The sequence below is a fragment of the Anolis carolinensis genome, chromosome 2 (assembly GCF_035594765.1).
Source record: "Anolis carolinensis isolate JA03-04 chromosome 2, rAnoCar3.1.pri, whole genome shotgun sequence".
NCBI classification, from domain to species: Eukaryota; Metazoa; Chordata; class Lepidosauria; order Squamata; family Dactyloidae; genus Anolis; species Anolis carolinensis.
The window spans coordinates 324,554,544-324,580,623 of record NC_085842.1 but is presented as its reverse complement, the minus strand read 5'-3'; the positions used below and the strand labels follow the sequence as shown (position 1 = coordinate 324,580,623).

The 26,080-nt window shown below is 49.5% G+C and overlaps 1 protein-coding gene across 4 annotated transcripts in view; it reads left to right on the top strand.

Annotated features, from left to right (window-relative positions):
• Positions 1–26,080, top strand: part of tln1 (talin 1) — a 124,328-nt gene that overhangs the window by 55,063 nt on the left and 43,185 nt on the right. For 3 of the 4 annotated variants that reach the window (XM_062972672.1, XM_062972671.1, XM_062972673.1), the window contains exons 16-45: positions 216–314; positions 468–518; positions 3,782–3,949; positions 5,201–5,495; positions 6,787–6,953; positions 9,027–9,155; positions 9,310–9,423; positions 10,172–10,285; positions 10,404–10,538; positions 10,986–11,114; positions 11,228–11,330; positions 11,503–11,711; positions 11,873–11,992; positions 12,909–13,106; positions 13,303–13,442; positions 13,602–13,695; positions 13,850–13,939; positions 14,511–14,633; positions 14,771–14,914; positions 15,236–15,397; positions 16,678–16,818; positions 16,983–17,164; positions 17,345–17,477; positions 19,165–19,266; positions 20,290–20,460; positions 20,630–20,779; positions 23,483–23,584; positions 23,712–23,831; positions 24,666–24,812; positions 25,794–25,960. In XM_062972672.1, the coding sequence (XP_062828742.1) occupies positions 216–314; positions 468–518; positions 3,782–3,949; positions 5,201–5,495; positions 6,787–6,953; positions 9,027–9,155; positions 9,310–9,423; positions 10,172–10,285; positions 10,404–10,538; positions 10,986–11,114; positions 11,228–11,330; positions 11,503–11,711; positions 11,873–11,992; positions 12,909–13,106; positions 13,303–13,442; positions 13,602–13,695; positions 13,850–13,939; positions 14,511–14,633; positions 14,771–14,914; positions 15,236–15,397; positions 16,678–16,818; positions 16,983–17,164; positions 17,345–17,477; positions 19,165–19,266; positions 20,290–20,460; positions 20,630–20,779; positions 23,483–23,584; positions 23,712–23,831; positions 24,666–24,812; positions 25,794–25,960 (4,199 nt within the window). The remainder of the gene's footprint in view (positions 1–215; positions 315–467; positions 519–3,781; positions 3,950–5,200; positions 5,496–6,786; positions 6,954–9,026; positions 9,156–9,309; positions 9,424–10,171; positions 10,286–10,403; positions 10,539–10,985; positions 11,115–11,227; positions 11,331–11,502; positions 11,712–11,872; positions 11,993–12,908; positions 13,107–13,302; positions 13,443–13,601; positions 13,696–13,849; positions 13,940–14,510; positions 14,634–14,770; positions 14,915–15,235; positions 15,398–16,677; positions 16,819–16,982; positions 17,165–17,344; positions 17,478–19,164; positions 19,267–20,289; positions 20,461–20,629; positions 20,780–23,482; positions 23,585–23,711; positions 23,832–24,665; positions 24,813–25,793; positions 25,961–26,080) is intronic. The other variant, XM_062972674.1, reaches the window with a different exon arrangement.

The window sequence follows — 26,080 nt, the reverse complement described above, 5'->3', positions numbered from 1 at the left end:
CCTAAAGCAGCTTTTGCTTTGGCTGAGCACTAAGATTACCATATTACGCGGATATAATGCACACCCTAATTTTGGCAGTTTATTGAGCCAAAACACGTGAGCATTAGATTTAAATACAGCATGTGTGTGTTGGGATGGGCTATGTGTTCCTCCAGGCAGAGAGTCCATTCTTCCTTCCCTGACCCATCTTTCTTCCCTCCCTTTCTTTCTTTCAGCCTCGTCAGAACCTGCTTCAGGCGGCGGGGGCCGTGGGGCAGACGAGCGGGGAGCTGCTGCAGCAGATTGGGGAGAGCGACACGGACCCCCACTTCCAGGTGAGCCACGCTTTCCAGGTGTGGGGCGGATGCTGCAGAGGACGGGCCCCTCCGTGGGTCTCCTTGGCCCCATCACGGGGCAGTTGGGGGGCTGCAGGCGGGAGGAGGGGGCTTCAATCAATCACCAACCTTGTGTTGTGGATTCACGTGCAGATGGTGGAGAGCCGGCGCCTGCAGAGCCTGTCCGCTCCCAAGCCGAAGACGGTAAAGGGCCCGGTGGCTCCTGGCCGTGGCAGCGCCAATCATGGGGCCTGGGGCTCTGCTTTCCTCTTCCTCTCTCTCTCTCTCTAGGGCTCTTTGGACTCTTTCTGATGCCTTGGGGGGGCCTTCCCCACATCTCTTTCTGTTATTTTAAAAATCATTTGAATTATTTTTTAATTATTACAAACATCCCATCCCCTCCACCTATCACCCAGGCCAAATAATAATAATAATAATAATAATAATAATAATAATAATAATAATAATAATAACAACAACAACAACAACAACAACAACAACAACAACAACAACTACTACTTTATTTTTGTATGCCGCCTCCATCTCCCCGAGGGGACTCGGAGCGGCTTACATAGGGACAAGCCCAATCAACATAATAAGTATCATAAAATAAACAGTTTAAAAAACATATACATCACAGTTAAAAACAGAGTAATCAAACTGGAGTTTAAATTAAAAAACATAAAATATAAAAATAATCTTAATCAATTGTCTGGTTATGCTGGTTTGTGATGACAACCACTCCACAGTACATAATAAATTTTCATTTTTCATTTTTCAAATGTTCATACTTCTGCTATATTTCTTTATTTATTTGCAGTATTTATATTCTTCCCTTCTCACCATGAAGGTGACTCAGGGTGGATCACAGAACACATATATGGCAAACATTCAATGCCAGTTATAACAATGACAAGACAAACAACAGATAGAGGTATATATATAGGCTTTTCCCATCTTCTGGCATCTTTGGAGGTTATGCTTGGTTCTGGCCAGAGAGAGGTGCTGTTTCTCCATCTCGCTGCCAAAGAGCTTTCTTTGTTTTTAAAATTCCTCATTTTTCTGATCGAAACGCTGAGCCTAAGTACCTCCTACTTAAATGCGGTTCCTATTTATCTACTCACATTTGTTTTTCAACTGTTAGGTAGGCAGAAGCTGAGCTAAAAGTCAGGAGCTCACCTTGACCTGGGCTTCAAACTCTCAACCTTCCGGTTGGCAAGATTTATTGCAGCTTGGTGATTCACCTTGATGGTTAAGAAAATTGTGCTCATAAAGCCTGGCCCTATATGAGCACGATGTTCTTCATTTCTGTGCAATATTCAAATTGGCTTTGCCGCTTTCCCCCCCACCCCATTTATCTTTGATTTCTCTTCTTTTACATTCCCGAGATAGATGTGCCATGATTCTACTTGATCGTAAAGGTAGTGATTCCAGTTTTCCATAGTCCATTTTGTTTCATCTTCCCAACCCCATGCTGTCACCGCCTGTCCTGCTAAAATCATAGCTTAATTTTTGGTCTTTTACTTGGAACGTGTTATTACCTAAAACTCCCATGAGCATCAAATCCATGCTCACTTGAAGTGATATTTTAAATAGTTTTTCCGTTTTCTTCCATATTTTTTCCCAAAAGGCTGGGGTTACCTTTGGCCATAGGCCTGGTTTCCAGCAGTTGGATGGAGTCATTGGTTAGCCACAAAATTGACATTTGCTCACACCTGGGAGACTAGCATGCAAACTTGTGGCTCTTCTCCTCCACTCATGTACTGCTTGCCATTGTTTTGGCAGATTCAGGCCCCTCTTTCTTTCTTTCTTTCTTTCTTTCTTTCTTCCTTTCTTCCTTTCTTCCTTTCTTCCTTTCTTCCTCTCTCTCTCTCTCTTCCTTGAAGAAAGCTCCTTGTGTCAGGCTCTGGCCCTTGCTCTTGGTGACAAGTGCGGCGCATGGCCCTCTCCAGCCTTTGATTAAGGCCAGAGGTTTGGTGATGGTGGTGGTCTTAAGCTTCGGTGGAGGTTCAGCTGGAGGATGATGGAACGCAGCAGCACCAGCTGTGTAACACGTGTGTGTGTGTGTGTGTGTGTGTGTGTTTGTGAATGTTATCAGGGGTTCTATGCAATCATAACACTCCTGTTTTTGCAGAACCAGGTCTCCAAAACCACACTTGCCGTGAGTGCTTTTCTACTCAAACAACAAAAAACGCAGAGACATTTATTCTTTCCCAAATAAGCAGAAAGGCTTTTCTTCCTCCTTTGTTGCAGCAGCATACAAAGTATATACAAAATGTACACATATACCTCACAACCTCTGATGATGGCTGCCATAGATGTGGGCGAAACATCAGGAGATAATGCTTCTGGAACATGGCCACACAGCCTGGAAAACACACAAGAACCCAAAATGTACACACTTTAAATCTTCTTTTTCCTCACTCCTCACAGCAGCAATTCTCCAACAGGATTGCTGTGAGTTTTTCAGGCTGTCTGACCATGCTCCAGTAGCATTGTATCCTGATGTTTTGCCTGCATCTGTGGCTAATGGCATCTTCAGAGGCCTGTTTGAAGTGAGGCAAGTGGAGTGCAGATAGATATCTGTGGAATAAGGTCCAGGGTGGGGGAAACATCAGGAGAGAATGCTGCTGGAACATGGCCGTACAGCCTGAACAACTCACAGCAACTTAGTGATTCCGGCCATGAAAACCCTTGACAACACACTCTCCAAACCATCATCCATCCCTCCTCTAACGGAAGTGAGGCAAGTGGAGTGTAGATATATATCTGTGGAATAATGTCCAGGGTGGGACACACGTCGGGAGAGAATGCTGCTGGAACATGGTCATAGCAACTCAGTGATTCTGGCCATTCTCTCCTGATGTTTCGCCTACATCTGTGGCTGGCATCTTGAGAGGCCTGTTTGAAGTGAGGCAAGTGGAGTGTAGATATATATATCTGTGGAATAATGTCCAGGGTGGGAGAAACGTCAGGAGATAATGCTGCTGGAACATAGCCATATAGCCCAAAAAACTCACAGGAACTCAGTGATTCCGACCATGAAAGCCTTTGAAAACACACTCTCCAAACCATCATCCATCCCTCATCAACTCTCATCAAACTTACTTAGTATAACTATAGCCTACATATTACTCTAGTTGCATTGACCACTACACCCTAATTGCAATGGCTTAACTCTTTTACAGGTAGTTAGGCCAGAGGTATTACTTAGAAAATGCCAGGTAATTCCCAAATCAAAAGGGAACCTGGTATGGATGGTGGCTGTCAGGCCAAGCGGTCAACCGGTCAGGTGTGTGTTGAGTGTGCTTGTGTGTGTGAGAGAAAGGCAGCATCGGGTTTCCCCGATGGCACAGGGTTACCTTTCGCTGAGCAGGATTGGGTTTCCCTGCTGAAATTTTCATGAGCGGCGTTGTGACCGCCCTCCTTGGGTCTCTTCTTCCCTTGATCTCTTCCTCCCTCCCTAGGACATGCTGATGCAACTGGCCAAAGCCGTGGCCAGCGCGGCCGCTGCCTTGGTCCTGCAGGCGAAGAACGTGGCCCAGAAGACGGACGACTCGGTGCTGCAGACGCAGGTGATCGCGGCGGCCACCCAGTGCGCCCTCTCCACCTCCCAGTTGGTGGCCTGCACCAAGGTGAGTGACACCCATCTGGCTTCATGGCCGCCCTTCTGGCTGCTGGCTTCATGGAGGAGATCACATGGACCATCTAGTCCAGGCATGGTCAAGCTTGATGGAACCAATGTCTTTAAGTGGTCTCTTCTTTCTTCTTGCCTCCTTAAGTTTCTTAAGTGTGATGACATAGGTTTTGCTGTTGATTGTGGCACCCTGTTGCAGAAAATCAACAAGAATAACATGCTGTGTGTCCCAAAACACTGTTGTCATAACCTGTGCTGATCTGGTAGACTTGAATTTTTTGGGACAACCCAGGTGATGGCAGTCAGTCAAAAAAGGCGATAAACCAGAGATAAAAATAATTTGCAGAATATAATTCCAAGTCTCTGATATAGGAAATTAGTCCTGAAAAACAAGGCACAATGAACTTCAGAGTAAAATCCAAAACACAGTTTCTAGGCATGAACGAGAATCCTTTTCCATGAGCTAAGACAAGGCAGGAGATGTGCTTCCAAAAATCAATGTTGCTTCATCTGAAATCTCTGTTTCTCCTATATTTACCCGTGTTTACAAGCCAAAAAAGCATTTCTCTGCCCTTGAATTCCCATGCATTTGCCAGCTATTCTAAGGGAACGTCTGAGGCAATGAACTTTTAACCTTAACCTTTTATCTCTAGCTAAGGATTCCTCTGACTCCCTGCCAGAAACACCTGGAACTTGTTGATGTTCTAAAACCTGTGAAAGGTCACCCTTATCATTAGTTTCTGTTTCCTCGCTAGCCTGCGGCCTCTCTGACAATTCAGAGCCAGAGCCTTCAATGTGCCCAGCATCAGAGCCTTTGAGATTTCTCTCTTCAGCATTGCTTTGGTCAGCCTGCATAAACCCAAATCCCCCTTCATCATCAGACTGAACCACAACACTAAAATGGTTTTGATGCCTGGATTAAACAATGGCACAAATGTGTACAAATTGATAGTGACTATGTTGAATGGTAGTTTTGCTTAGAGGACAGTTCAGGCTATGATCTGGATCACCCTTTTGGGACCAGGGGGTCCTCGGCAGCTTTACCGGAGCAAAACCCTTTCCCAGAGTACGGTTCCCTAGCCCTGAGTGTTGCCTGAGTGCATCGTTTTGCCAAGGCACATGTGTGTGCATGGATGCATCTGGAGCCTCTGTCCCCTTCCGCTGGGTGTTGCAGTGGCCAGGTTGTGCTCCAGGTTGTAGCATTGCCTTTTGCTAACTTTCCTGTGCTGTTTTCTTCTTCCCACGTCAGGTGGTGGCTCCCACGATCAGCTCCCCCGTTTGCCAGGAGCAGCTGGTGGAGGCTGGGAAGCTGGTGGCCAAGTCGGTGGAGGGTTGTGTGGATGCCTCCCAGGCGGCCACGGGCGACGAGCAGCTCCTGAAGCAAGTGGGGGTGGCAGCCACGGCGGTCACCCAGGCCCTCAACGACCTGCTGGAGCACATCAAGCAGCATGCCATGGGCGGGCAGCCCATCGGGCGCTACGACCAGGCCACGGACACCATCCTCAACGTCACAGAGAACATCTTCAGCTCCATGGGGGATGCAGGTGAGGTACTTTGCGGCATGATCAAGACATTTCTGTTTTGATCTGCTAGGTGGGCAGGGAGCTGTGGCTGATGGCGGGTGCTCACCCCGACCTGGGTTTAAACTACCGACCTTTTGAGGGCAGGATTTTCTGCAGCTTCGTGGTTTAGCCCACTGTGCTAAACCTGGCTACCATAGAAGTGTATTGTATTGCTGATGATATGGAAGGGCAGGATGCTGTTATACATATTCTCTAGCATATAACTAAATTCCGTCTACAATATCTTTTCGACCAAGAGCTTTTTAAACTTGACCAAAGTGTGAGATTGTTAGTTGCCTTGAGCTCCCACAGGGAGAAAAGTAGGCTATTAATAATAATAATAATAATAATAATAATAATAATAATAATAATAATAATAATAGCCGAATCCAGACTGACAAAGTTCTGGAACACAACACACCAGACATCACAGTTGTGGAAAAGAACAAGGTTTGGATAATTGATGTTGCCATCCCAGGTGACAGTCGCATTGACGAAAAACAACAGGAAAAACTCAGCCGCTATCAGGACCTCAAGATTAAACTTCAAAGACTCTGGCAGAAACCAGTGCAGGTGGTCCCGGTGGTGATGGGCACACTGGGTGCCGTGCCAAAAGATCTCAGCCGGCATTTGGAAACAATAGACATTGACAAAATTACGATCTGCCAACTGCAAAAGGCCACCCTGCTGGGATCTGCACGCATCATCCGAAAATACATCACACAGTCCTAGACACTTGGGAAGTGTTCGACTTGTGATTTTGTGATGTGAAATCCAGCATATCTATCTTGTTTGCTGTGTCATAATAAAATAATAATAATAATAATAATAATAATAATAATAATAATAATAATAATAAGATTGAACTTCAAAGACTCTGGCAGAAACCAGTACAGGTGGTCCCGTTGGTGATCGGCACATTGGGTGCCGTGCCAAAAGATCTCAGCCGGCATTTGGAAACAATAGACATTGACAAAATTACGATCTGCCAACTGCAAAAGGCCACCCTACTGGGATCTGCACGCATCATCCGAAAATACATCACACAGTCCTAGACACTTGGGTAGTGTTTGACTTGTGATTTTGTGATACGAAACCCAGCATATCTATCTTGTTTGCTGTGACATAAGAAGAAGAAGAAGAGGAAGAAGAAGAAACAACAAGCAGCAGGGAATCTTGGCTGTTCTACATGGTTGGGAATTGGATTAGATGGTCTCAGGAGTGTCTCTTCTATCTACACTGTTTCTGAGTTTTCCTTACTCTGCTCTCTTAGGGGAAATGGTGCGTCAGGCCCGGATCCTGGCCCAAGCCACCTCTGACCTGGTGAATGCCATCAAGGCCGATGCCGAGGGGGAGACGGACCTGGAGAACTCGCGCAAGCTGCTCAGCGCGGCCAAGATTCTAGCAGATGCCACAGCCAAGATGGTGGAGGCCGCCAAGGTCTGGACTGGAGGACATTGGAGGGAGAGGGAGGGCAAGGAGGAAGGGTCCCAGGTGCCCGAGGGGCCGGATCAAGGCCTGGGGGAAGTGGCTGTGTGGCCATGAGGCTGCCCACATTCCTCATCCAGATAGGGGTGCAAACACACTTCCCTTTCTCTGAGATAGGCAATCAGGGGTGTTAGCACCTTTGTAGAAACTCACGGTACCAATGCAAGACCAAATGGGAGAGTCCGGAATCTGAAACCCACAGAAACTGCCTGTCTGGTGGGTTCATGAAGATATGCCTCTTTGCGATCTATTGATGCCAGACAGTCTAGGATAGTTTGTGAAGTTTCAATCTCAGCTGTTTCATGAGATAGTTGAGATATCTGAGGGCTCTTCCAGACAGGCCCTATATCCTATTGGAAATAACTGCACCCAGTCTCTGGGCACATATCCTTTTGGAAATAAGTGGCAATCATGTCCTTTTTGTAAAGGAAAAATGATGTCATATCCGTTTGGCAAATGTGAATCTCCATGAATATGTGGAGACCACCTTTTGAAAAACACTAGTCAAGAAAAGCATGACCTTGTTAGAAGTCAGCCCTTTGAACAAGTGATATTCATAAGCATTCATGGAGTGGCACACAGGTATCTCAGCTATTTAACTGAAGAACCATGTGTTTGAACTGTCAAGGACAAAGACATGCCACCACAAAAGCATATTTGGTTAACAGAGGACAGTTGTTTCTTTGCAGTTGTAGTTGTAATTGTAATTGCCCAAAAATATATATATACACTCCCTTGAAACCTTTTAGTTTAAAATATGCACTCAGAGTCAAAATAACAAAATCTTCTTTGAAAAATAACGTATTTTGTTTACTCACAAACATCTTGTATTAATTCACCATACAGGCACACTTCTTATTAAAGTTCAGTTATAGGTAGGATGTACGAGGGTTATCCAGAAAGTAGATTACGTTTTGGAATGAAAAATGAACAAAGTATAGGAGAAAACATTTACCATATGCAGTTGAAAGCCACACCCAAATACCACTTCTCAACGTAGTCGCCATTCAAATCTAGGCACTTACCATAGCGCTGAATGAGCTTGGCAACTCCTTCCCCACAAAACTCTGCCACTTGTGTCATCAACGCAGCGTTTTGACGACAATGCGCAGTTTCAGGAAGGGGTGACCGGCTGGTTGAGGACACAAGCTGCAGAGTTTTGTGGGGAAGGAGTTGCCAAGCTCATTCATCGCTATGATAAGTGCCTAGATTTGAAAGGCGACTATGTTGAGAAGTGGTATTTGGCTGTGGCTTTCAAATGCATATAGTAAATGTTTTCTCCTATACTTTGTTCATTTTTCATTCCAAAACGTAATCTACTTTCTGGATAACCCTGGTAGTTCTCTCTGTGTTGAGTACACAGGCTATCATTCTTAATCAGTAGTCCATAGTTTTTAAGTATAGTTGTACTCACTGAAGTCCATAAGCAAATATGCATCCACCTCCACTGAGGTGTGATGGAAAAACATGCATCCACCTCCACTGAGGTGTAAAGCAGACTGAATACAAAATGGAGTCATGAGTCTGAACATGCTGGGTGCAATCACATGTTTATAACCCCGCCCACACACACCAAAGAGGTACAGTCAAATTGGCAAATGAACATACACATAGAATATAGGGTAACAAATATACACATTAACAAATAAATAGGGAAAGGCTTGGAGGTTGCTATTTCCAACATATCCCAGCATCTGATCCCAGGTTTTCTGCTTTAAACCAGATTATATAAGTCCACACTGCCAGATAATTGGGGAATCTGAGATTCGGGATGGGATGGGTAGGTTGAATTCTCCCTCATCTTGAGAGCGGTATCACAGTCTATAGGCAATTGGTTACTCTATCGCATGGGCAAACCGGCTGTTAGGAATTATGGGAGTTGAAGTCCAGAACACCTGGAGGAGGGCCAAAGTGTGACTTGGTTTGTTTCCCATTGTTTGGGATAGAGAGGTGGAAGTGGGGATGGGTGCAAAGGTGAGCGTGAGAGAGAGGTCGTTGTGACGGGTCATCTTCCAAACCAACCAGGGGGCTGCGGCCCACCCAGACAGCGAGGAGCAGCAGCAGCGCCTGCGGGAGGCGGCCGAGGGGCTCCGGATGGCCACCAACGCAGCGGCCCAGAACGCCATCAAGAAGAAGCTGGTCCACAGGCTGGAGGTCTGTGTCGGGGGTTAGGATGGGGGTGGGGAGGGGGAGACTCAGTGGCAGTTGAGCTTCTTAAACTCACCTGAGACCACTCTTCTCGGCCTGGGTGCCTCCCCTCAACTGGCTTAATTTTCCCTTCTTTTTTTCTCCCCATCCCCATTTTCAGCATGCAGCCAAACTGGCGGCTGCTGCTGCCACCCAGACCATTGCCGCTGCCCAGCACGCTGCCACGACCAACAAGAACCCGGCTGCTCATCAGCAGTTGGCCCAGAGCTGCAAGGTGAGCGGGAGAAAGGGAAGGGACGTGGTGCCTCCTCACCCCAGTTTTGTCAGAGGCCCGCAATGTGGTGGTTTCACTGAAGCAGGGCAGCCCTGCAAAGCAGACTGCATTGGGAGGGCTGGCTCAGTGTCACGTTATACTCTCCGCTTCCCAGTCCATAAATCAGAGGAGTTTTGGCCACGGGACATTGCCAGGGTCACTTTGTTTCTCATTAGCAAAGATTCCCTGGGCCTGACTCAAGCTTGTGGGGGGAAATCAGTCAGTGGACCTTTAGAGGCGGACTGCGTGCCTTGCTCAGCGATGCCTGTTGTTGCGAAGTATGATGTCTGGTGGTGTCCCTCCCTTTTCTCCAAATAGGCTCTATTTGAGTGACCTTGCATATATTGCATTTTGACCTCCCCATATTTCTTCCTTGAGCATATTTTATCTATCATACCAGAAGCGCGAACCAAGGATACAATTGTAATGTATTTAAAAACACAAGCAAAGTTTAAAAACTTAGACTGACCTCTCCATATTGATTTCTTGGACTGACCTGCCCATATTGTTTCTGTGGAGTGAACTTCCTATATTGCATTTTTGTCCTCCCCATATTGCTTCCTTGGAGCACTTTTTCCATATTGCACCCTTGGAGTTACCTCCCCATATTACATTCTTGGTGTTACCTCCCCATCTTGCTTCCTTGGAGTGACCTCCTCCTGTTGCTGGGGCTGCCCACAGCCCTCTCCTCATCCCACTTTCTCCGCAGGTGGTGGCCGAGCAGATCCCGATGCTGGTGCAGGGGGTGCGTGGCAGCCAGTCCCAGCCGGACAGCCCCAGCGCCCAGCTGTCCCTCATCTCTGCCAGCCAGAACTTCCTGCAGGTGAGCAAGTCGAAAGACATGGGCTCTCCAGAATTGTGCCCCCAAGGCTTGAGTCCAGAGCTTCCTCTGTGCTACCAGAACAGTCCTCCTTATGTTTTCCTCTTCTGCTTCCCTGCAGCCTGGAGGAAAGATGGTGGCGGCTGCCAAGGCCACGGTGCCCACCATTGCAGACCAGGCCTCTGCCATGCAGCTCAGCCAATGCGCCAAGAACCTAGCAGGAGCCCTGGCTGAATTGCGAACTGCGGCTCAGAAGGTAAGAGGCGCCACGAAGGAGAGTCATAGAATCATAGAATCATAGAATAGTAGAGTTGGAAGAGACCACATGGGCCATCTAGTCCAACCCCCTGCTAAGAAGCAGGAGTCGGCTGCATCCTGCACCCCCGTGGCATCTCCACTGGCCATGCAAGGCAACCCCTCCTGGTGGTCCTTCCCTGCTGTGAAAGGGGCAGAGATAAGCCTTCTTTTCCTTCTCTCCCTTTGAATAAATACCTCTTAGAGGCCTTCTGGGTGCTGCCCAAGGACAAAGGGTGTCCACATGTCTGCTCATCTGGTCTGATCAATGGGGCAGATCCCAGAGCGGATGGGAATGTTATTGCCTTGGAAGGGGATGGTTGCATGAATGGGGAGAGAGGAGTCCCCATAGTCAGGCCAGTCATGACAATGGTGTCTTCCCAATGTAATGCCCCACTCTTTGTTTCAGGCTCAAGAAGCCTGTGGTCCTTTGGAGATCGATTCGGCCCTCAGCCTTGTGCAGAGCCTGGAGAGGGACCTGCAGGAAGCCAAGGCGGCCGCCCGGGACGGCAAACTGAAGCCCCTTCCGGGGGAAACGGTGAGCCATTGGCAGGAAGAAGAGGGGATTGTGGGGGGCTTGCTGAGACATGGGAAAAAGTCCAGAGGGTCCTCTGGGACTTAGCAAGCCCTTTTCTGACCCTTCTGCCCCAGATGGAGAAATCTGCCCAGGACCTTGGGAACAGCACCAAAGCCGTCAGCTCTGCCATTGCCCAGCTACTGGGAGAGGTGACCCAGGGCAATGAGAACTACACAGGTACGTACAGCCTCCTCGTGTCACGTTTGTAACCAGCACTTTGGCTATAGCCTCAAGTCAGGCATGGGTAACCTGGAGGGTTGGCCAAAGTTTGCCCATGCCTGCCTTAAGTATTCGGTCAGGCTTCCCCTTAGACCTGAACTGCTGTTCGTTCATCCTCACTCTGTTGCAGGGATTGCGGCCCGGGATGTGGCCCATGCACTGCGCTCCCTCAGCCAGGCGGCACGAGGCGTAGCGGCCAACACGGAAGACCCCCAGGTGCAGGCGGCCGTCCTGGACTGTGCTGGAGATGTCATGGACAAGGCCGGCAACCTGATCGAGGAGGTCCGCAAGGCGGTGGCCAAACCGGGAGACCCGGAGAGCCAACAGCGCTTAGCACAGGTGAGCCCTTGGGGCAGGTGCTGTGCCTGGCTTGCCTTGATTGACCGTGACCCCCACCAGATGCAGGACCGTCTTTTCTGGGGCACAGTGGGGGCTAGAGAGTGGGGTGCTCCTTCGCATCCAGAATGGAGGCTGAACCCTGTCACGTCTCCCTCCCGCAGGTGGCCAAGGCCGTCTCGCAGGCCCTCAACCGCTGCGTGAACTGCCTACCGGGGCAACGGGATGTGGACGCAGCCATCCGCACCATCGGTGAGGCCAGCAAGAGGCTCCTGGCTGAATCGGTGAGTAGCCCTCTCCTTATAGACAGATGAAGGGACGCTGGAACAGGATGGGAGGGAGTAAGGTTGGTCGGGTGGAGCCCTTCAACATGACCAATAATGCAGGTGTGTTCTAGTATCTCAGGTGCTGCATTGAGTCCGCTTTGTGGTCCAAACATGACTACCTCTAGATGGCAGGGAGTGTCCACTGCCCAGCACTACTTTCCTTATGTTATGGGCTTTGGACAGTCATGACACAGGGGAAGGGATAGGAAGGGACAACCACCCGACATCCCTAGACCACCTGTGCCCAGCAAGTATAGGATGGATATCAAGTCAGCTGTGCTTGGTTTTACTTAGAACAGACTTTGAGTGGCTGCCCCTTAGAATACAGGAGGCTGCTGCTTGGCTGGGTTAGCTTCTCGGGGGCTGTCTTGTGCAGTACTCTAATTGGCAGGGGTCCCCACAAGCATTTCTGCCAATGTCTTTCAGCCTTCCCTGGTATCAAACAGTGGGTTTTCGATCGGACAATTTACTAGGCTGGACCGTGTTTAGCTTCTAGATAACTGGATAACAGCTGTGTTAGTGGGTCAGGCTGTTTATCCACCCCATTAGAGCCACCAATTTCCTCTCTGTCCTGCTCCCCTAGAAAGTCCAGTTGGGTTTAGCTTTAGCCTCAGACTGTCAGGGTGTTGGTCATAGTTTTATTGCAGGTTCTGGTTGAGGTGGGATGTGTTTTAGGTGGTGATGCAAGTGCCTGCTTCTGCCATCTTTACCCTGGTTCCTGCAGTGCAAGTTCTGACAGTTGGCAGCCCAGGATGCCACTGCTTCTTACCGTTTTTTGTCCTCATCAACTTGAAGGCAGGGCCAGCTGCTTCACCCCCAGACCGTTGCAGAGTCTCTTACCCTCTTTTTCCGTCATTTTCTCTCCCTGCCCCAGTTTCCACCAAGTGCCAAGAACTTCCAGGAGGCCCAGAGCCACTTGAACCAGGCCGCAGCCGGTCTCAACCAGTCTGCCAATGAGTTGGTGCAGGCCTCAAGAGGCACGGCCCAGGACCTGGGCAAGGCTTCGGGCAAGTTTGGCCAGGACTTCAACGAGTTCCTTCAGGCTGGCGTGGAGATGGCCGGCCAGTCTCCGGTGAGAGCTGCTCCTTGGTGTGGCTGGGGGGGGGGGGGGGTCCTTGGGTGGTCCCCTTGGGTAGGATTTACCGGTGGTCAATGGGGGGGATGGAAATGTTTGGTTTAAGCAAGGGGGGTGGGAGTGCCAGAGGGCAAGTGCCCCAACCAGTCTCAGTGCATGACCACTTGATCCTCCCTCTTCTCCCCTTCCACAGTCCAAGGAGGCCCAGGCCCAGGTGGTCTCCAACCTGAAGAGCATCTCCATGTCATCCAGCAAGCTGCTGCTAGCCGCCAAGGCCCTCTCGGCTGACCCTGCTGCTCCCAACCTCAAGAACCAACTGGCGGCTGCTGCCCGGTAGAGTTCTGTGCTGGAATGTGGGGTTGGACAGAATTGTGGGGTCTCTCCTAAGCCCTTGTTTGGAGGAGGGGCTGGGCAAACCAAGGGGCTGGCCTGAGAGGCCCATCCAGCTGTTCTTCCCAGAGGGGACTTACAGGGTATTTACTGCTGTTGCAGAGCGGTGACAGACAGCATCAACCAACTGATCACCATGTGCACCCAGCAAGCGCCAGGACAGAAGGAGTGTGACAACGCCCTGAGGGAGCTGGAGGTGAGGAGACACAAGGCTGTGTGGATGGGATGGGCTACATTGGGCCAGGTGGCCTGGGCTGGTCATGGGGGTGAGGTGGGGCTAAGAGGGCTTAAGCAGCAGGGTGTAATGGTGGTCCGCTGTCCGCTTCCTTTCCTTCCCTGCTGCCCTCCAGACTGTTCGGGAGCTGCTGGAGAACCCCACTCAGGCGGTCAATGACATGTCCTACTTCAACTGCCTGGACAGCGTCATGGAGAACTCCAAGGTGAGGTGTGGGGGGGGGGAATCTCCCTGCCTCTTGGGTGGCCCTTAAGGCTGGCCTGGCTGGAACAGGGTTGTGGCTCTTGCTTTGCCTGGGGTCCTGCTGGATCGAAACTCCCCTCCTCAGGACTCTAAAGGCATCTCTCCCATGTCACAAGAGGATCACAGGTGTGGCAGAAGGTGGCCTTGGGGAGAGAAATAGAAGTTGGGCTCTATCAGGCCAAATGTCCCTGGCTGCTAGAACACTTTTTGTAGTACCAGGTGTTATGGAGAGATTGGATACCTGGGATGAACCAAAATCAGGATTTGACTGTAACCAGAGAGCCAGACTTTCCCTTTGGTATTGCTTACTTGCTGAGAACAAACCATGAGAGAACTCATTGTGCAGGAGGAGGGTCCCTTTGTGAAGACAGACCTCTTGCTGCCAGATTGTCACACACAAAGCAGCTGGGCCTTGCAGGGGATGTCCTGCCCTGGCTTTTGCGTGTAATTCATCACCACAGAATGCATTTCCATCAGTGGCCCTTAGCCAAACCCTTCGGCAGGCCGGCTGATGCTCCTTCTTCCTCCTGCAGGTCCTTGGAGAGGCCATGGCGGGCATTTCCCAGAATGCCAAGAATAGCAAGCTGCCCGAGTTTGGCGAGTCCATCAGCACTGCCTCCAAGGCCCTCTGCGGATTCACTGAAGCCGCTGCCCAGGTAAGGAAGTGCGGAAAGGGCATGATTCCTTCTACTGCCTTCTTGTGCCTTCTGTAGGAGGAACATGACCAAGGGGCAGAGTCACAGAGTCCGTCCCATCTTCGTTACCTTTTGTACTCTGCTCTCACCCCTCCTAGGCAGCCTACCTGGTCGGTGTCTCCGATCCCAACAGCCAGGCAGGGCAGCAAGGCCTAGTGGACCCCACCCAGTTTGCTCGTGCCAACCACGCCATCCAGATGGCCTGCCAGAACCTCATCGACCCAGCCTGCACCCAGTCCCAGGTAAGGACCACTGTGGTGAGCCACTGAGCAGAAGGGCAGGTGACCAGTTGGTGAGCAGGTGGGACTTCCAGGGCAGGCTAAACAAAGTCTCTCCTCTACTCAAAGGGAATGAAAGTCCTGCAAGGGATATTGTGGGCAGTGCGACAAGAGATGCCACACGGTCTGGTGGCTCTGCTTTGGGAGCAGAAGCAGGAAAATGGCTCCTAGAAGGGAAGGGAGAAGAAGGAAGGGTGTCCTTTCATTCTTCTGTCTGGATGGGGCAAGGGAGGGTGTCTGTGGGTACAAATGGCTGAGATGAGCAAGCTCTCATTGGCCCTGCAGGTCCTGTCAGCAGCCACCATCGTGGCCAAGCACACGTCCGCCCTCTGCAACACCTGCCGCCTGGCCTCCTCTCGCACGGCCAACCCGGTGGCCAAGCGCCAATTTGTCCAGTCGGCCAAGGAAGTGGCCAACAGCACTGCCAACCTTGTCAAGACCATCAAGGTACCTCTCTCCCCGCACATTCAGTGAGACAGTAGTGGAAGGTGGGCTGCCCTTATCAAGGGAGCTTGCCAGTCTACAATGCTGAGACTTGAACCCGTTGCCCAATGGCCCTTAGACACGGGGCCTCTGATGCCTGGCGCTTGCTTCAGATCAGGGGATTTGGAACTACAGTAGAGTCTCACTAATCCAAGCTAAACGGGCCGGCAGAAGCTTGGATAAGCGAATATCTTGGATTATAAGGACTGATCAAGGAAAAGCCTATTAAACATCAAATCAGGTTATGATTTTACAAATTAAGCACCAAAACTTCATGTTATGCAACAAATTTGACAGAAAAAGTAGTTCAATACGCAGGAATGTTATGTTGTAATTACTGTATTTATGAATTTAGCACCAAAATATCACGATATATTGGAAACATTGACTACAAAAATGGCTTGGATTATCCAGAGGCTTGGATAAGCGAGGCTTGGATTAGTGAGACTCTACTGTAGTTCCTTCTTGCTGGCAGGGAAGGAGCAGGAGGGCTCCAGTTGTTCCTCTCATTGGTGTATCCTCCCTCCAGGCTGTGAGCAAGCACAGCCTACAAACAGGAGAATTGAGAAGGGGGTTTTAGCAATACAAAACTCTGTGTTAGCCCAGTATATATGTCACTTGACAGAAGGCACTGAAAGTCCATGTCTCCGTCCCCATCCCTCAATGTGGCCATATGACATTGGTGAAGGCTTCTCTGGCTAATGGATAGACTTTGGCCAAGAAAAGGGATATAGGTGGAGGCACGGAAAAGAAAGGAGAAGCCATTGGTTGTAGGCTGCCGGAGAGCGAAGCACAGCTCCTCCAGTTGTTGCTCCCAGTCTTTTGCCTCCAGTGCTCTTTAACATGATTGTCTAGGGCTGATGGGAATTGTAGTCCAGGAATATGTGGAAGGCTGTGGATGGTCAACCTGCTAAGACTGGAGGGGGATCAGATAATCAATCAAAGACACTTGTCCCGCTGTGGTTCCCTATCAGCTCCAGAAGTATAGCCAGTGGTTGAGGCTGATGGGAATTGGAGTCCCACAACATCTAGCCAGCCATAGGTTGCCCACTTACTTCCAGTACCTCTTTCTTGCCATAAAGTTCTGTATTCTCCCCTTTGGAGGGGGGCTGTTCTGCCTCATGAAGCCAGATGAGGCAAGTGGGGGTCCTTTCCTTTTTCTCACTGGGCAGTCATGGGGGTGGGCTTCTCTCCCCCAAGGAGGGGGAGCTGAACGTCTGCCCACCTGGTTGTGTTCCCCTCAGGCCCTGGACGGGGCGTTTACCCCAGAGAACCGGGAGCGCTGCCGCGAAGCCACTGCTCCCCTGATCGAGGCTGTGGATAACCTGACCGCCTTTGCCGCCAACCCCGAGTTTGCCACTGTCCCAGCTCAGATCAGCCCAGAGGTACGTCCCTGGAACTGGGCGGAAGGAGCGGAAGAGCAGCCTCCAGACCCCCGCCCCCCACCTTTGGTGGGAAAGAATGGCTTTCTGTAGGGGAGGGGGTCCTTGCAGAGCCATGGCCAGGAACCCTTGAGTGATGACCACCTCTCTCCCCCCTTACCTGGCAGGGCCGCAGAGCCATGGAGCCCATTGTGGCCTCGGCCAAGACGATGCTGGAAAGCTCTGCCGGCCTCATCCAGACGGCGCGCTCGCTGGCTGTCAATCCGAAGGACCCGCCCAAGTGGTCTGTCCTGGCCGGACACTCCCGGACCGTCTCCGACTCCATCAAGAAGCTCATCACCAACATGAGGTGGGTTTGGCCCAGTCAGGAGCAGTGGCCGGGGAGCATCTGATGATGGCTCTGGGCTTTCTGTTGGTCCGGTGTGAGCCACAACCTGGCATGTTGGGCAATGTAGCTGTGGGCCCCAGGGAGGGGGATTGAGTGGCCTGGCTGGGGTGCCTCACTGACCGTCTGTGGCCATTCCCGCAGGGACAAGGCCCCTGGGCAGCGTGAGTGCGACGAGGCCATTGAGCAGCTGACCAAGTGCATCCGGGACGTGGACCAGGCCTCCTTGGCCGCCATTAGCCAGCAGTTGGCCCCCCGCGAGGGCATCTCCCACGAGGTGAGCCATGGGAAGAAAGTAAAGACTTTCTGTATATATTTTAGATTTCAACATTAATGTCAAAAATAGGTAGTATGACCTTACATAGGATCTGTGCAACACTAGAACAGCAAACACAAACATCACCCAAGCAAAATAAACACCAAACATTAAACAACCAAAAAAATAAAATAAGGTCTAAACACTAAGCTAATTTGGGAATCTGCTATTGCAACACATCTAATGAAGTGGTTTAAAACCAGTATAAAAAAAGATTAGGACTAAGTACTCAGGTGGATGGGGAAGAGGTCTCCTATTCTGATGTGTCTGTCACTGGGATATGGAAGCGGCCCCGATCATTGTTGGCCCAATGACAGCTTCTCAGTCAGAGGAGTTAAATAGAAGGGGAAAACAATCAGCCTTTTGTGGTTCTAGAGGGCTCCTTGACCCCAAGGGTCTGCCCAGCACTTCGTTGCTCCTGCCTGGAGACTCGCCATTTAGCTTTTAGAAAACCAGGAACCTCCAAAGCCTTTTGGAAGTGTGACCCTTTTGGAGATTAATTGGTTTTCACATTATTGGGGATAATCCTAACCTTTTGGAATGTCATCTTGTTAGAGACTGTAACTTTCTGGAAAGCATGACCTTCCTGAGAAGAGTTAAAAACTTTTTAGTTAATCATGTAAGGCAAGTTAGGCTTCTCAGTTGTTAGAACGGTATACCTGGTTATCTCTCTGAACTGTTAGGGATAAAGATATACCAATGCATAAAATATATAGCAGATCTTCAGGAGTGTTGTTTCAGTTGCCCAAAAGACATCCACTCTCATAAAATATATTGCTTTCAAATCATGCTCTCAAGAGACCAAAAGTAAGTAGTCTTGGTTAAAAGTAGCATACCGTAGTTGATTTACTTACAATCTTCATGCATTCAGCAGACAGGTACATTGCTTATTGGTTTCATGTTTACTGAACACTCTCTTCACTCTCTTGTTGACTTAATATTAACGGACTACTCACTGCAGCATACTGTACTATACTCAACTATACTCACCTAACTTCATACATCAGCTATACTGCATTGTACTTCTGATGTAAACAGACTCATACTCTGACATCAACCAACTGAGCTGACTTCCAACTGACTTGTGATTCAAATGGATTCTAAAATGGAATCTCACTCTGAACATTCTCAGATCTGGGTCACATGGTCGGCAGTCCCTCCCACAACTTCAAACAACATAGAGTTAAGGGAAAAACTGCATACCAATATATACATACAATATAGTAAACAACCTATATTATATACAGAATAAATAACTAGTATTGGAGGCTTGTAGAAGGTTGCTCTTTCCATCAGTAGCAGTGTGCTGTTCCTGCTCACAGTGCCTGCTCCTGTTCATTGTATTGTCCCATGTTGCTGTCAGAAAGAGGAAGGGGGTTTCCAAACTGAAAAAGCCTCCACCATGGCCCATCCCAATTTCTAGCAATGGGGCTTTTCCTTTGTACGGTTTAAGCACGCCCACTTGCCAAAGTTTGCCAAATTGCAGAAAAGCAAGATTTGAGATGGAGCTTGTTTTGTCAGGACTGAAAATCCAAGTATCTTGCTACTGTGGTTCGTCAGCCGGAGGAAGCGGTTCTGACCCAGTGCTTCCTGGGGCAGCCTTTCTAGGGATTCATCCCCCTTCCCCGGCCCCTTTCTCTCCCCACAGGCCTTGCACAACCAGATGATGACCGCAGTCCAGGAGATCAGCAACCTCATTGAGCCGGTGGCTGGAGCCGCCCGAGCCGAAGCCTCCCAGCTTGGGCACAGGGTATTGTGGGGAGCCCTTTTGGGGTCTGCCCTGCTCCATGTCCTGGACCCAGACGTTGGGCCAGATCCAGGAGGGGAAGCAGTGGAGTGGCATGGCCCAAGAGAAAGGGATGGCTGACCTTCTAGTTCAGTCCTTCCGTGAGTGCAAAGGTCCTCCCTCTGAAGGTCCTCAGCAGATGCCCACCATCAGACAAATGCCGCCTGGATATCAATGTATGGGTTGACCTTGTAGGACTGTTTTTGTGGGGTGTCAGATGCTTTGGACTGCTTTCAGGTGGCCATCGGGGTGGGCTGCATATGGAACCCAGTGGGGAGCTACAACCACATATAGAGGAAGGTTATTCCTGCAGGAACTCTTGCCCCGTAGCCAATGGCTGCCAAGGCAGGACTGTGCCCATTCGCCCATGTTCTTTCCTACTCAGTCCTAGGTAGGAGGAAGAGTTTGTGGCCTCCTCTTCCAGCCCTTGCCAAACTTGACACTCTTCTTTTGTCACATGAAGATCCACCAATGACACTCTCCAACGTCTCTGGAAGTGGACTCCCAGGAGAGACTGAAAGGAGGACCTGTGAAGTGGGAGTCCCTTTCCCCAGCCAGTTGAAAGGAATGGCCTGCCATATTCGTCTGTGGCTTCTCTATCCACTGCCTGGCCCTTTCCCCTCTGGTTCATCCCTGCTCTCCCTATAGCCCAGGCATGGGCCAACTTCGGCCCTCCTCCAGGTGTTTTGGATTTCAACTCCCACAGTAGGCTGTTAGGAATTATGGAAGTCCAAAACACCTGGAGGGAGGGCCGAACTTTGCCCATGTCTACTATAGTCTCTCGCAGGGTCTCCCAACTCCAGCTCTTTGCACAGCGAGAATTCTTGGTCTCACTTTTTGTGTTGAAACTCTTTGTGAAGAAACCAGGGCAGACAAAGCATTGCAAGAGGCTGATTGCAACTATGATGGTCGTGAAGAGCTAGCCTCCAAGTCCTTCCCTCCTTGTTCCCCAGCAGGACTTCCATTCTGTGTCTTCCTTCTCCGCAGGTGTCTCAGCTGGCCCAGTACTTTGAGCCCCTGGTGCTGGCGGCCGTGGGCGCCGCCTCCAAGATGCTCAACCACCAGCAGCAGATGAACCTCCTGGACCAGACCAAGACGCTGGCCGAGTCGGCCCTGCAGATGCTCTACACCGCCAAGGAAGCTGGTGGAAACCCCAAGGTGGGGCAAGTTGAGCGTGGGGTAGGGGAGCCTGGGTGGTCGACATGGATGTGTGGATTGAGTGGCCAGAATCATCTTCCTTTTCCACCTATTGGCATCACCAAAGTATCCTCTTTGTGCCCCACTCCCTGCAATCTGACCTGTGCTCTCTCTCTCTTTCTCTCCACAGCAAGCGCCTCACACGCAGGAAGCCCTGGACGAGGCTGTGCAGATGATGAAGGAAGCTGTGGAGGACCTCACGGCCACCCTGAACGAGGCTGCCAGCGCAGCAGGCGTGGTGGGCGGCATGGTGGACTCCATCACACAAGCCATCAACCAGGTGCGCCAGGGAGACAGTGGCATGACCGGGCAGTATGGCTGCGAGGCCACAAGGGCCAGGGTGCTCAGGCACGGTCCTGCCCACAGACTGTGAGCCCCTTCCTCCTCTAATTGTGGGAGAAAGGGAAGTTTGCTGCGGAAGGGAAGGTCTCCTCTGAACTTTGGGAGGACCTGTTGATGTTGTAGCAGAAAGCCATGGCACATGTCCTCACTTTTGAAATGTGGGCTTATGGGGTTCTCAGAAGGCCCACTGGCCGGGGCATGGCTTCTCTGCCGGACTGCAGTGGCCCTGTGGCTGTTTGTCTGCCTGTGGCCACTGGATCTGGAGTGAAATTCCCCCCAAAATCAGCAAAAAGCCCCAATCATTTTAGCCTAGAGATCCTCCCTCTGTTGTTCTGGTAGCTCTCGCTTTCTCTCGTTCCTTGAGATCTAAGACAGTCAGCACATACAGAATCTTCTACTTGTTGTCATGCTCTGATTTGTCTGATAAATTCTCTAGTTTCTCAGTCCTGTATTCCAATTTCACAATGTTCTTGTCCACTTGATTTCGCTTTCCAGTCAGCTTGACTAAGCAATTGCTTATTTCTTTATACAGTAGAGTCTCACTTATCCAACACTCGCTTATCCAACGTTCTGGATTATCCAAAGCATTTTTGTAGTCAATGTTTTCAATTCATCGTGATATTTTGGTGCTAAATTCGTAAATACAGTAATTACAACATAGCATTACTGCATATTGAACTACTTTTTCTGTCAAATTTGTTGCATAACATGATGTTTTGGTGCTTAATTTGTAAAATCATAACCTATTTTGATGTTTAATAGGCTTCTCCTTAATACCTCCTTATTATCCAACATTTTCGCTTATCCAACGTTCTGCCGACCCGTTTATGTTGGATAAGTGAGACTCTACTGTATCTGCAAAGAGGTCCCATCTCTTTAAAAGGTTGGGCTGATTCAGAACTGGATCTAGAGTGGAACCCCACTTGCGCTGTGGCCATGGAGCAGGGAAATTTGAGCACTGGTCTGCAGGGTGTGAGGGAGGCCTTGTGGTCAGTTGTCATGGAGCTTCCGTAGCCCATCAGAGATATGGAGCCATGCAGCACATAACCTGAACTTTATCCCTCTTCAGACCTCCTAGTCTTGTTTCTTGCTTGGTTCCCTCTTCTCTCCTGCAAGAGACCTCCTTCTTGGCTGTCTTTTGGGTGACTTCACGCCACATTGGTCTAGAAAAGCACACCACCGTGTTCAGAAAAGGCTTCCGGGAAGCAAAGGGCGCTTCTTACTGGACCGCTGTTGCAGAAGTAGTCCCAGGGCTCAAACGGGTGGGCAGCACTGCAGATTCCTTGCATAGACTGTGATAGAGTTGGGAGCTAACCTGCCTGGCCCATGCCCCATTGTGGCAAAGAACTGGCTGTGGGCACCTGACCAGGAGACTAATAATAATAATAATAATAATAATAATAATAATAATAATAATAATAATAATAATAAAACTCAGCCGCTAACAGGACCTCAGGATTGAACTTCAAAGACTCTGACAGAAACCAGTACAGGTGGTCCCGGTGGTGATGGGCACACTAAACAATAGACATTGACAAAATCACAATCTGCCAACTGCAAAAGGCCACCCTGCTGGGATCTGCACGCATCATCCGAAAATACATCACATAGTCCTATACACTTGGGAAGTGTTCGACTTGTGATTTTTTGATACGAAATCCAGCATGTCTATCTTGTTTGCTGTGTCATAAAATAATAATAATAATAATAATAATAATAATAATAATAATAATATTTCTTATTATTATTATTATTTATTTATTTCAATTATTTATACCCCGCCCTTCTCACCCGAGGGGACTCAGGGCGGCTTACAAGTGGCAATTGATGCCGTTACACTGATATACAATAAACTAAAATGATTAAAACAGTTAAAACAGTCATAAAATAGTCATAAAATAGTCATAAAATACAATATACAAAGTTTAAAACAATGCAAAGTGCTTATGCCATTCATCCACCAGACTTTATACAAGAGCCGTAATTCAGACCGCGTCGAAGCCAACACATGCTTATTCTTCAAATGCCTGCGTACATAGCCAGGTCTTCAGTTTTTTTCTGAACCCCAAAAGGGATGGGGCCTGCCGGATGTCACTGGGGAGGGAGTTCCACAGCCGGGGAGCCACCACCGAGAAGGCCCTGTCTCTCGTCCCCACCTGCCGTGCATGTGAGGCGGGTGGGACTGAGAGCATAATAATAATACTACTAATAAGTTTATTTATATCCCGCCTCCATCTCCCCAAAGGGGACTCGGGGCGGCTTACAGCAAAATCAGGTACAAAACAATAACAAAATACGAAACATCAAAATACAATAACAAAAACCAATAATAATATAAACACAATAACCGAAAAAAACAGAAACGCAGTAATAAGACATCGAATTAAAAACAATGAGGTTGCAGTAGTGGATAAGCAAAGTGCACATTATGAGTTGCAAATTCAGAAATAGATAAGGTGCAACAGATTCATTTAAGGTCACATTGGGTTGGGAGGAGCCCCGAATTAATGTCAAGTAATCAGGAGAAGTGCGACCAATACAAAAGGCCGAGACTAGCCACTGTGACCCATGAGTGACCTGAACAGGAGCAGCATGTCACAGCATCCCATGGAAGAAACGTGTCTTGTCCTTTTCTCTGCAGCTGGATGAGGGACCCGTAGGGGAACCGGATGGGGCCTTTGTGGACTACCAGACGACCATGGTGAAGACCGCCAAGGCCATCGCTGTGACTGTCCAAGAGATGGTGAGGAGGGGGCTGTGGGCAGCTGGGAGGGTGGGGAGGGGCAGCCGGCTCCTCCGTGTCCAGAGGTGGGGCAGAAGGGCCTTCTGAAGGGCGCTCCTCCTCACCGTGGCGCCTTCCCCACCCGCAGGTCACCAAATCGACCACCAACCCAGATGAACTGGGCACGTTGGCCAACCAGCTCACCAGCGACTACGGACAGCTGGCCCACCAGGCCAAGCCAGCAGCCATTACAGCCGAGAACGAGGAGGTGAGGGATGCCTTTCGAGCTGGGGGAGGAAATAAAGATGTTCCAAGGGGCAGCTATAGAGTCCAATCTTCCTTCTGGAGATGCCTTCAAGGCATAAACCTTGAGGCAAAAGACACCCCCAGGGTTTTCTCAATTCTTATCTTTATATATAAAAGGGTAATGAAATTTCGGCCTAGGACAAAACAACAAAACTACACATCCCAGAAACACTAAACTTGGCAGCACAACCCCTCATCCATGCCTCTGTGTTCATACAACAAAAAGAAAAGAAAAATAAAGTCCTAATTAGAGGGAGAGCAATAATTGTTTTAGCCAATTGCTGCCAGTTAGAAGGCTAAGCTCCACCCACTTGGTCTCCTACCAACCCACTCAGCCCAGGGGACAGGCAGAGGTAGGTCTCACTTAGGCCTCTTCCCCATTGCCTATAAAATACAAATTATCTGATTTTAACTGGATTATATGCCAGTGCAGACTCAAGGCCCTTCCACACAGCTATATAACCCATTTATAGTCTTATATTATCTGCTTTGCACTGGATTATCTTGACTCCACACTGCCATATAAGCCACTTCAGTGTGCATTTTATCCAGCTGTGTAGAAGGGGCCTCATATAATCCAGTTCTAAGCAGATAATATAAGATACTTTATTTCCCATACCACCAGACTTCGCCACAGCAACGCGTGGCCGGGCACAGCTAGTTAATATATATATTTATATGTGCCGTCTTTCTTCCTGAGTGGAACCAAAGGCAACTTCTGACCATGGATGTGCAGAAGGGATGAGTTCAGGCTTCTCTTGCAACCCGGGTTTTGTTCTCCCCCCCCCCCCCCCAGATTGGCTCCCACATCAAGAACCGGGTGCAGGAGCTGGGCCACGGCTGTGCCGCTCTTGTGACCAAGGCCGGTGCCCTCCAGTGCAGCCCCAGCGACGCTTACACCAAGAAGGAGCTCATCGAGTGCGCCCGGAGGGTCTCCGAGAAGGTACCCAGAAAGGGCTGGGGAGGGGGGCGTGCGCGCCTGGATCCTATGCTTAGGGTCTGCTGTGTTTTATTTATTCGTGCTCTGATATCCTATTGCCACTTCATGTTTGATGTGTGGTTTGCTATAATAATAATAATAATAATAATAATAATAATAATAATAATAATAATAATAATAATAATAATGGCGCTCCATGTAGTCATGCCGGCCACATGACCTTGGAGGTGTCTATGAACAACGCTAGCTCTTCGGCTTAGAAATGGAGATGACCACCAACCCCCAGAGTCAGACATGACTGGACTTAACGTCAGTGAAAAACCTTTACCTTTACCTAATAATATAATAAACTTTATTTGTATCCTGCCCTGTCTCCCCAGTGGGGACTCAGGGCAGTTAACAACATACAGTGGCATAAATGCCATAAAGTGCAGCCAACAAATAAATAAAGACTATCATAAATTAATAATACATTAAACATCAACGTCAGCCCCACGTAGAGAGTGTTGCAGTAGTCCAAATGGAATGTGACTAGGTGTGGACTACCATGGCCAGATCTGATGTCTCAAGGTACGGGTGCAGCTGGCAAACAATTTTTAATAGTGCCAGACTGCACACTTGTGTCTTCAGGGGGAATGCAACCCCTTCCATCCAGCACAGGCTGCATCCCTATACCCTGATCTGCCTTCCAACTGACCAGGAGCACCGCACTCTTGTCAGGATTCAGCCCGCCCTCCAGGTGTTCTGGACTTCAACCCCTGCAATTCCAAACATCCGGTGGGAATTGAAATCCAAAACACCTGGAGGAAAGGTTGAAGATTTCCCTTGGCTGTTTTATGAGATGCCTTTCTACCTCAAGTGGGCACATTTTGAAGGCCACAAAGGCCTGCAGTGGGAAGGAGTCAGGCCTGGGGGTCCGGAGATGCCCCTCCTGCTGTGTTCCGGGGTCTGCATGGATGCAAATGCCTCCGCTCTTCCCCGCAGGTCTCCCACGTCCTGGCAGCCCTGCAGGCCGGCAACCGGGGCACCCAGGCCTGCATCACCGCGGCCAGCGCTGTGTCCGGCATCATCGCTGACCTGGACACCACCATCATGTTTGCCACGGCCGGCACCCTCAACCGGGAGAACGCAGAGACGTTTGCTGACCACAGGTAAGGACGGCGAGGAGAGGGGAGGAGGGAGGAGGGTCTCTGGGGCCCCACAGCAAGGCAACACTTTAAAATATATATATACTAGCTTGGGAACCCGGCGTTGCCCGGGTCATTTGAGAA